Raw genomic sequence first — 11332 nt, forward strand, 5'->3', positions numbered from 1 at the left:
TGCTCTGTGCCTGATTTAAATACTAATGAGAGCTGACCTACCTGCACCACACAGCAGTTTCCCAGCTCTTTGGACAATTAGACAGGACGTGACCAACGAGAGGGAGCTACTGGGTCAGTGCTGCAGGGAAGGGGGCAGGGTTGTCACATCCCAACACAGCCTTTAGCACACACTGGCTTCGGCACCCACACAGTTCAGTTGACAGAGGTTCCGAATGACCAGTAATGCACATTCAAATTCACATCATGAGCTGCAGGAAATAACGCTAAACACAAATAAGACACACACACAAAAATCAAATAAAATGAACGCTGAGGTAACAAAGGTGAAACAAAAATCACCCCCACTGAGGGCACTTTATTTTTTCATTTTTGTCCACAAGAAAGACACAAACATGCAACAAGGTCAACGCGATTCAATAAAGACCGATTATTTGATTAAAAAGCCCTTTATAGTGATCATAGTCTCCATGTCTCTTTAAGCTTTAAGTTTGAACGAGAAAAGTGTTGCTCAAGTCATGTCAAACCACAAAATTAGGAATTGAAAATGTCAATTAAAACATGAAACATGTTGCACATGTCCCAAAAGTTGATATCAGCCAAACGCCATGTTTCCTTGACTCGTGTAAAATGAAAATGTTCTGCGACAAGATACAGAGCCGTGCTAAGATGACAACATCATCTGGTTGACCTTTCTAAAGAGCAGCCTGTGATGACTTCCTACGCATCGCCACTAAAGTAGCTCATATGCATCTCGGGCAGAACATGAATGTCTTTTGAAAGGATGACGCGGCCCGATGATTTTTGCCTTGCAAGACGCACACTTAAAGAGACAAAGAGATACCAACAGACAGTATAGCCACACTAAATGTCTAAGGTATATTTGAAAGAGGTGTACTATAAGCATTGAACATTTATGACTTTTGATTACAGTAGGAAATACTACATCTTGCGCCCAATGAGACATCATAACTTCCCCCTTGGAATCAAATGATGTAGTTATCGCAAAGACAATCGTTAATCAGAAAATACATCAAAAATATATGCTTTCCAATACATATATGTCAGCTTTTATTCTAGACAAGAGTGAGGCACCCCACAAGGAAAACAACTACTAACCCAAAAATATCACTGTCCTTGCTACAAATGAATCAGATTTTACATTTCGAAAATAGTAAATTGCATAAACAAGCTCTCTCTGTCGCTCAGGCATACCAAACCGCATTGCATGTTTACTTTCCGCGAAAGTCTGTACACACCTGAAAGTCTAAAGGGCGACAAAATGTTCAAGGCGCAAACATTTGGATTTCTCTTCTTCAATAGACTTCACTCAATGTGGACGTTTCCCTGATAGTGCTGACTTGCTAAGGCCTCCAAAAGTGAAAGGAGGTCCAAACAATGATTGGTCTCAATTTATTTTGCCTTGTGACGGGGGAGAGAAAAGTAGACAGCCTAAATAAGTTGAAACTGGAATAAAATGAACTTTTTTATGCGGCACATTGGCACGTGTTCCTCACAGTCACAGGTTATATTCCAAAAACATGCATGCACACTTTAAATTGACTGCAGTCAATATCCAAGTGGATGGAGAGGAAAAAACTAAAACAGAACTATTTTTAAAGCCCCTGAAAAAGTATCTTTCAAAAAAACCTCTTTCGGTTAGGTGAACTGATGGAAAAAATAGTTCATGCAGCGATTGCTTACACACGAATTCTTCTAGGATAAAAATTCTAGTAGGCTGATCATTTCAGCTAGAAAACGTTTGGACAGACGCATTTTTGCATAAAAAGACAAGAGCTGTGTCATCCAGAGTGAATCAGTACACCAAGAGTCAAAGAAGATCCATCACGGAAACTAGAGGGGAAAAAAAAAAACAACTCACTTCGAAAGATGCGTTCAACTCGTAAGATGTTGGTTGTAGACCATAATTTAAAATGAATCTGGTTCTCCCTTAGACATGAAATAATAATCCCTGAACGTTTGATATTAGTTGAGAATCTGCTTCACGAAGAGCGCAAAAGCAATAAAGCTCTATGAAAGCGGTGGACATACTCTCCATGGTCTTATACAACTATTATTAAATAAATCTGAACTGCAGCAAATAGGCATACAGGTTTTCCCGCTGGTGCATCACCCCCAGAGAAAACTGCCGTTTTTGCTTAAAAGACAAACAACAACAACAACAACACTTGCACACATCAGAACGCACTCTGGGCTTGCTGCCCTTCAAGATGACCTCCAGCTCTTCTAATGCCGCGTTAGTCAACACAATAGTAACAGACATGCTGCTCACATATATGTTTCGCCTGGCTGGATGTGGTTGAAAACCGGAAAACATGACAACAGGCTGTATTGATTTAGGAGGGACCAGAAGCAGCCGCAGGCCTGCTGCTCCAGCAGCAAAGTGACACATCCCCCATTTGCATACGTCTCACAATACAAAGCAAGCTAACATTACATTGTGAGGACAAAAAAAAAGTTTTCAGGGCCTTAAAAAAAAAAAAAAAAAAAAAAAAACCAACCCCCGCCAATCTGTGGCTCCTGTTTATTAATCGAACAGTGACGATATCTGTAGCCAATTTTCACCCAGTTGATTCCTTGCTTTTGACTGAAGGTGAACTAAAAAGTTGACTTCCTATCTAGAAAGGATCCTAAGGGAGGATGACAACGCTCATGCTGTTTAGGCTCCCCGACTAATGACAGAGATACACTGACTATATTTACTCAAGTCACTTACACACATTCTACATGAAGGTACGGACAGTAGCATACACGAACACTACTTATTATATTCGACGCCCATTAACATGTCATACATAAGTAAACAGTCCCTGAAAAACTGACAACATTGCCAGCTTTTATGTATCTTGTCGACATCTGCTTTTGTATCGCTAAGTTCATGGGTAAGTGAATGTTTTAAGGTATAAAAATAAACTGACCATACAATCAAACTAAGCTCGAATAGTCGGGCAGATCACCTCTCTAAATCATTTTTCCTCCAAAGCACTGTAAGATGACTTTAGGGAAAAAAAAAAAGGTTTAAAATGTCATTTAAGACTATAAAAAAAAGAAATAACAACTTGGAAGCAAAGCTGCTGCTTCCAATTGCTGTGGAAGACTGATTTGCTCCAAAATGAGCCCCACAACAAGTTTACATCAACACCCCACCTCATTAAAGTTGATCAGATGCTCTTGTGGAAAGTCAGCGCTGACCTCGCTTTCATCTGCAAGTATAAAAAACAAAAACCCAAACCATGAAGATCCCCAGCAGGGATCTTAAAACCATCTTTAGCTCTTGGGCACAACATCTTTTGACGGAAAGCGGAACACATACACAGAAGAAATCAAAATACTTCCGATGCATCTTCCGCTGCGATAAAGCAACATTTGCATGTTTCCTTGAAGGATGTCCGCTGCTCATGAAGAGAACATGAATCAAGAAGAGAACTTGCCTCACCGCTCCACCCTGCAGAAGGAAAGCAGTGCTTACTGCACCGTGTTCGAGTATTAAAACAAAACAAAAAAAAAAAAACCTCTCAGGAGAGATGAGATATCGCAAGATGGATCTCCTAGGGAAAATGCCGACACCTTTAGGATCTCACTGCATGCAGTCACACGCTCCCCCTCGTGTATGGCAGAATGATGGATAGACCCAAGGCCACATTTTCCTCCAATTGAGAGCATACCAACATGGGGCTTCATGTTCACAGAGGTCAGCTTTCCCAGAGTGTCAACAAAACAAATGAGTTTAACCTTGGAATGTCGCAATGGTACGCTCCAACATCTCATAGCAAGCCTCCAAATGTCTGCTAGGATCTTTCACAGCCCCTTTCAAAGGCAGCCCATAAGGTTAGCAATGTAACAAATGCCCATTGGAAAATACCTCATAGCTTCTGGGTCAGTGGAATCTATTTCATGTACTGTACTATAAAACGCACTTTCTTTAGCCCTTGCTTCAGCGATGGGGGCACACGTTTTCTGAACTCACAGAAAAGTCGCACTATGTGTTAAAATATTTCAATTTCTTCAGTAAACAAGGGGGAAGCCAATCCTGAAGAAAAATCATATGCATGTCTTTCTTTACAATTTGTCTTATCAAGTGAGATAAGCTTCATTGGCACCTCATCTTATTGCAGCAATTTCCTCGACATTCGTTATGCGGCGTTGGTGGGGCCACGCAATCACGCCTTCTTGTTGCGCTACAAGTGCAGATGCTTCACTTTGACACGAAAAGAGGTCAGTGACACATTTGCTGGCGGCAACACAGACATGGCGCATGTGCCGCAAGTCTCTGAGGACGCATACATGCTGCGGGCATAATGTAAAATGTAATCAAAATGAAAGCAAAAAGATCACAACAATCGTTTTGTTTCTGTCGCGCTTGCCTTGCCACCACAGCGTTTTAATCGCAGCAGATGATGTGTCGTGTTTCCGTCGTCCAGCTCGGGAGTCTCTCAGTCCTTCACGTTGTCCTCGCCCACTCCCTGGGCCGACAGCTCCGTCAGGACGTTGTCCAAGTAGTTTGGGTCAGGGTAGCCGTGCCCTGTCAGGTTGGAGCCAAATTCGGTCTTGTGGTGGATTTCGTTCCACACCACCGTGTCAGACTCGCCTGTGGTACTGGAAGTGCCGATGGTGAAGATGAGGCGTCGGTCCCAGGCTGTGATCAGCAGCTTGAGGACCTGTGGGATGCAAGGTGGGGAGTGTTGTGAGGAGTTCATACAAGATGTATTGGTTGTAGGGGCTCTTAACCACCTTTGAATTTATTTTATTTTTTTTTAATTAAGATTTCCACATAAATGGGGAATGATAAATTTGGGCTGTTTTATTATGGTAGACGGAGGCATTCTTCTGACCAAAACAGCAAGTTTGAAATCCACAAACCACTACCTTGTGTGGCTTGGCTCACCTTCCTGCCCTTCTCGTTGTCTGGCAGGTAACACTGCCGAGGGAAACCCCTTGCGCTGAACTTCTTGCCAGGGTTGGGGTGCTCATTTGTCTGAAACATACAGTATATATAGTAAACAACTTTTATTTCCATTTACAATGGAATCGTTTGATCCCACAGTATCACGATAAAGGTAGATGAACAATGCTGTTGTCTGTAACCATGTTCTCATATGAATTTAGCAATGACGTGTGGTTGAAATAACAATGGCGTATTGACTGACAATTGCAGTTTTGCTTCGGCTTGTAAAAATAACAGACTGAAGATGACGGACCTGCGACCCAGGTGTTGGTGAATGACCCACTGTCAAATTTTCCTGACGCGCCCACCTCTGAGTAGTAGCAGTATTTAGTCGTGTGTGTGCATGCTTGCCGTGTGTGTGCGTGTACGTTCCATCATCTCTTCTAATTCTAAATTTAAATCACCTCTGTCATCTTTTCTCTCTTTTGTGACAGCCTTTGTAGAAGACTGAACGTGACAAACACTTTGATCAATCACAAGCTGCTTGTAACTGTCACATTTACAAGGGTCCACAATGTTTTAGGACCTTACACAGTGTTGTGACATACTGGGATCTCATCCAAAACACATCCACATTTGCCGTCTGCTGGCCATAGTTAATGCGATCAAATGATCGAACTAGAGTTGGCCAAGACTTTTCTCTGCCCAATCCCGTAACGATATATAGTTGATGCCAATTGATGTTCGACGGTGCTCCTTGTTAAGATTCCCATTGACAGTCCCAAAAAACAAAAAAAAAAAAAAAAAAAAAAAAAAAAGGAACTCACCTATCCCAACATGCATCTGTAAATACTGTACCAAATTATTTGTATGCGCCGTACCAAAAACCGGCGAAGTGGGCTGGGTGTTGGAGAGGAAAGAGATGAAGGTACACTCGCTTTACTATGAGAGCTGGAGGTGTCTATCTTGCATGTGGCTGCGGTGCTAACATGACAGCTGAGCAGTGCTGTCGCCTTTGGCAGACTGAGCCTGCTCTCAAAAGGTCATTTTAACATTTTACAGCACCGATGGAGAGTCAGGTCAAATCGTCAGCCTTCTATTCTCTCAATTGTTGTGAACATAAGCTGCAAAAAACCCAATGTAAATCATTCGACATTTCTGTGTTAAAACACATTACGAATTGAGAAATAGATTTGACAAAAAGATTGATGATTCTATTTTTTCCAGCCTCTGAAAATCTTTAACTCTTTGTTCTTAGCGACTCACATCGCTCACCTTGGTACAAGAATCATCAGACTTAAGCGGATGAAGCAGCCGCATTAGAGTCGGCGATTTAGAGAAGAAAGGAGGTGGATCAGAGCACAAAAAAGCAAGGAGGATTAGTGAAGTCTGATAATGCCAACCTGGACACCGGCAGGAATGTCGTAGACGATGCGAATGGTCTTGTAGTCCGGGTAGCCGGGCAGGCAGTGGGGGATGATGTGGTATTCCATCTTCCCAGGAGGCTGAGTGCCTGTTTTCTCCCCGTAGATGGTTTTGCATGTTGGGCACTGAAGACTTCCATCCTGCTTGGGAGTAATGAGTGCCATTATGTGAGAAAAGATGAGGTCCTCATTCAATCTATTTTAAGTCGTGGCCAGTCATTGCGGATTATACAGCATTCAAGATGGAGCAAGAGGCATCCTTTGATCAGACTCTTATTGTCGTATGCAGAGGCACCTGTAGAAGTTGACCTGCAGCAAATGAAATTCAGCCCATCACTTCCCTACTTCAGCATCAATGCTTCAACTTAAGGAAAGAACACGGCTTGAGAGGTTTTGAGGCTTTAAAAGCGCTTCAATGTATTCCCCGTGTATTGTGTGACTCATTTGTTTTCTGCACAAAGCACATTAGCGGCTTTGTGGGAATGGTGTTTGCATTTTCATATTTATTGTCCAATCATTTGCGTAGCACAAATATAAGAGAAAAATGAAGCCTCCAAACATTTGTGTGTTTTAATCTTAATTAGTTGCGATCATTGCACAAACGAACGTGCTTGCATTTTCTGCTTCTGCAAAAAGGAGTACTGTTAATATTTCATGCAACTGCACCAAAATGAGCTGAATTCATAATGATTTCCCGCAAGTCCCAGTGCTGGGTTTTCGAGATGGATATGACTGATCTGATAAGGCTCTCTGAGATCCCCATCTGTGTAGAACAGTTGCGGAGTTGGATCATCTGCTAGTACCGCGCAGACCAGTCAAGCCGAAAGATGCTGAGAGTTTGTAATTCCAGCCTAGAGAGTGACATCATAACGGCTGGCTCATAAGCTTTTCCCCACCTTATTGCCATTGTTGTACATGGCCACCAGGCACAGCAGATGGTACATATGCCCGCACTTGCCAAGTTTGCCCGCCAACTCTGGCTTGATGCCTTTGTGCTGCAGGACGCCTTCATAGCCTGATGCCATGGTCAGCCTCTCCATGCAGATGGTACAGTCCTGCACAAGCCAAATAACAGTTCAGTCACCATGCTCCAGAACTGTGGATTTTTTTTCCTCCATATTTTCACACCTGTGTAGCGCGTGTGCGTGTGTGTGTGTGTGTGTGTAGCGCGTGTGCGTGGGTGTGTTTGTTTTACCTCATCTGGTGCCACTTTAATTTTGTCGGTGTATCTTCTGACAACATCCTCTGGGGTTTTGCCTTGCCACACAAAACAAATTATATACAGTAAACTATAAGCACACACATGCACAACATTAAAAAGGCTAAGTGGACAGAATATTCTCTGCAAATTCCATTTCTACTCTGATAGTCATTTTTCCCCTTTGCAATCACTGGTAAATGTATGTGATGATAAGATAACACACCCACACAAAGAAAAAGTAAAAACACACAGTTCATCGAAATGTTGACTATGCTGAAGTCTCATGCAATTTAGTGATGCCTTGCAAGATATGCGGGAGTCTAGTGATGTCATGTAAACAACATTTTTATCTTAAAATATGAAGTTGTACTCCGTATTGTATGACCTCAGAGGGGTTCACGTTCCGAGGCTCCACTGTACATGTTCAAGTCATCATTCAACTACTGCATGTATCATCATTTTATGTGTGCAAGCAGTGTGGCATGGCTAAGAGCACACCCACATAGCAGACCACTGAAGCCAATGAGTTTTTCCGCCAGAATGTCTTTTTGTTCGGTTCAGCTAGGCAGAAAGAGATGAACGCTGCACCACAATGTTGCCTCCTTTCAATTCATTACACAACACCCATTGTCTGATGTTCTGTTCAATGTTGATGTTATCAACCATCTATGGAACAGTTGACGTCGGTGAAAATTGACACATCTCAACTTGCATCATATTCAATTGGATCAACCACAAACTGTAGACAGCCTTTAAAAAAATCTAAATGAAAACAACATACAGATGTGATCTTTTGTTCCATGTTGCATGAATAAACTCTGCACATGATTGATAGTATACAGCCTGAGAGTTTTGGCTCAATCCTCTTGGTAACACGGTTAATAACAAAACCTCACGAGGTAAAAGTGAAAGAGTACTAGTGGTGTAGAACAATAAGAGCTGTAAAGGACTGACTAAGAGGACAACTGCAGTGCAGGCTCAGGATGGAAGCCTCACTGATCAATTAGGACAAAGACTCCCTTGGGAGGTCCAGAGTTTCCACGGCTTCTATCGACCCGTTTTCATTCAGGCCATGGCCCGTAAAGCCCAGCTGATGAGTAGAAAAGCTAGTTGGCTGCCGTCTGCCTTGTTTGGCCTGCATGTCCATCTGTGAGACTTCAGCCAATCAGAGCCAAGCTTTTCCTCCAAAATTTGGTTAGCAAATTGAAACACAAACACAATCCGCCAATAAATAAAAGAAGCAGTAAAACAGAAAGTCATAGTAACAACGACCAAACATGTAGTTTAACACGCAGTTGATGGGCAGCCATGACTTGGACTAATCTTCCAAAGATGAAGCTATGTTGACAAGAGAAATTCCTTCCCATCGCTTGTGTGGCTGTATCACCAATGAGACATGGAGGAAGCATTTGTGAAAGTTATCTTGCCAAAAAACAAGGCAATGCAACAAAACTGTTGAATCATTTGGACACGTCGCACCCCAGTGATGAAGCGGAAAGCATGAAAATGTGAGCAGCTTGCTCATGTCAACATGAGCAGTTTAGCTGCTAACAACTAGCCGCCAACCACCGGACAAAAGCAGCAATCAATCTTGTCATCTTTTGATCGTGCATTGTTCTACTGAATACAAATGTCTGTCAAAAAGTGTGTACTAAAGCGGTCTGTGATGCTACAAAGGTTGAGGGCCACTGTTCTTTGGCAACTTAAAGGGAGAGCAGTCACAGTTTGGTTCAGTATATTAAGCTACTGCCACACAGGTGTGGATGCTCCAGTGTGCACGAACCCTTTAGGCAGCTTTCGTAATGAACAGAGCATTTGCTTTAATTGATACATTTTCCTCCGCTGCACCACACAACTCCCATTCCACCATGTTTGCCTCCAACTTACCTTTCCTCAGGTGCTTTTTCTTGGTCTTGCGCCGCATCCCGTTAACTCCCGGCACAGGCTTCATATCGCTCTTACTGATGTGCGGTGGGTGCAAAATGGGCTTGGGTGCTCGGGTCAGGCAAACAGGGAGACCTACAGCGCACATCAGGATACCAGTCATACCTGATGCGTATGTGACAACATACACGCGCGCGCGCACACACACACACACACACACACACACACATATAGAAAATGATCGTGAGTAATATTGTAATATCTTCACCACAAAGGAAAGATTTTAGCTGACCCAACCTGCAAGCGCTGGATGCACTGGTCCAGACCCAGTCAAGTTTTTGACTGGGAGAGCAGGAACTCTGGAAGAGAAAGAAAAGTAAATGAGAAGGTCCTGTATTCAATATGTTGTGATACAATGAGACAGTCTGACACATGGACGGGTTTGATCCATGCTAACAGAGTTTTGACTTGACTTCACCGCAAATGACAACAACTGTTGATTTTTGACATTTTTAAAGCCTATTCTGCACAGTAGTAAAACAAAAGAGCAATACTCTAAGACAGCGGTCCCCAACCCCCGGCAGCGGACCGACACCGGTCCGTGGGTCATTTGGTACTGGGCCGCACAGAAAGTATAAATAAATAACTTCATTATTTTCTTTTTTTTTTCAGAATCTGAAAGTTTTATTTTGAAAAATTACAGGATCCTCTATTACATCCGACAACAGTATGTCACTCTTGACGCAGGTCAAGGTGCGCTTCTCAGTCACGTGATATGTTACTGCCAAAATGAAACCCAGGAGCTTGCAAACTGAGTAAAAAACAAAGGTCTTTGGAAAGTTTGTTTAGGAAGGGAAAAGGCCCAACCAGGAGACAGAAGAGGAGCCTATGACTTTCAAGAAAAAGAAGGTTTCATTATCAGGAGTCCTACTTAAAATATGGATTTATCTCAACGGGAGATCCCCACGCACCAAGCCCACTCTGCATAATATGCGCCGATGGTGAGTCATATTTTTCAAGCACTTTGTATTTGCGGTGTATCTTATTTTGAAGGCACGTTTAAACATTCCCATGGCAACCAGAGAGTGTTGCGGCCAGATAGGACGATCCTCGTGTCATGATTTCGGGTTTATTATTATGTTTCGAAAACACCACAGTTTTAATGCAGGTCATATATTATTTTGTTGTATTTATCCGTCACACCTTAAAGGCCAGGCCCTGAAAATATTGTCTGACATTAAACCGGTCCGTGGGGCAAAAAAGGTTGGGGATCGCTGCTCTAAGACATCCATCCATCCATTATCTGAACCGCTTATGCTCACGAGAGGCGCAGGGTGGACAATTTGGAGTGTTCCATTAACCTGCCACGCATGTTTTTGGAATGTGGAAGGAAATCGGAGTACCTGGAGAAAACCCACACAAGCACAGGGAGAACATGCAAACTCCACACAAGAAGCCTGGATTCGAACACACGACCTCTGCATCGTGAGGCCAGTCGCCCACCGTGCCACCCTACTCTATTATATGATCATGTTAATCACACTGTTTAAAAAAAAAAAAAACTGTCATAAATGCTCAACTTGAGGTTAACAAAACAAGTGAAACAAACAAGTTGGATGTGTCCTGCTGGCAAATGACACTGGAGACTACGTGTGTCTAGTTCTATTGGATTTAACTGCAGCATTTGATACAGTGGATCACAGTATTCTGCTGACTCGTTTGCAGCACTTGGTGGGCATTGGCGGTAGCGCTCTTGAGTGGTTTAGGTCCTATTTAGCTGACAGAACCTTTTGTGTCAGCCTTGGCTGCTCTGAGTCACGCACTGCTCCCCTGTCATGTGGTGTTCCACAGGGCTCAATTCTGGGGCCTCTGCTGTTCTCGCTGTATCTGCTCCCATTGGGTTCCATCTTAAGGAAAC

General features: G+C 42.9%; 1 protein-coding gene across 3 annotated transcripts in view; it reads right to left on the minus strand.

Annotated features, from left to right (window-relative positions):
- Window positions 1–326: 326 nt before the first annotated feature.
- The window catches only part of dtx1 (deltex 1, E3 ubiquitin ligase), a 34117-nt gene continuing 23111 nt past the window's right edge, over window positions 327–11332 (minus strand). For 2 of the 3 annotated variants that reach the window (XM_019861910.1, XM_019861901.1), the window contains 7 exons: window positions 9712–9773; window positions 9418–9579; window positions 7525–7586; window positions 7226–7384; window positions 6309–6470; window positions 4906–4995; window positions 327–4678 (listed from right to left, as the gene is read on the minus strand). In XM_019861910.1, coding sequence (XP_019717469.1) covers window positions 4454–4678; window positions 4906–4995; window positions 6309–6470; window positions 7226–7384; window positions 7525–7586; window positions 9418–9579; window positions 9712–9773 — 922 coding nt within the window. In that variant the 3' untranslated portion in view covers window positions 327–4453. The remainder of the gene's footprint in view (window positions 4679–4905; window positions 4996–6308; window positions 6471–7225; window positions 7385–7524; window positions 7587–9417; window positions 9580–9711; window positions 9774–11332) is intronic. The other variant, XM_019861922.1, reaches the window with a different exon arrangement.

Source organism: Hippocampus comes, unplaced genomic scaffold (assembly GCF_001891065.2).
Source record: "Hippocampus comes isolate QL1 unplaced genomic scaffold, H_comes_QL1_v1.1 scaffold147, whole genome shotgun sequence".
Taxonomy (NCBI): Eukaryota; Metazoa; Chordata; class Actinopteri; order Syngnathiformes; family Syngnathidae; genus Hippocampus; species Hippocampus comes.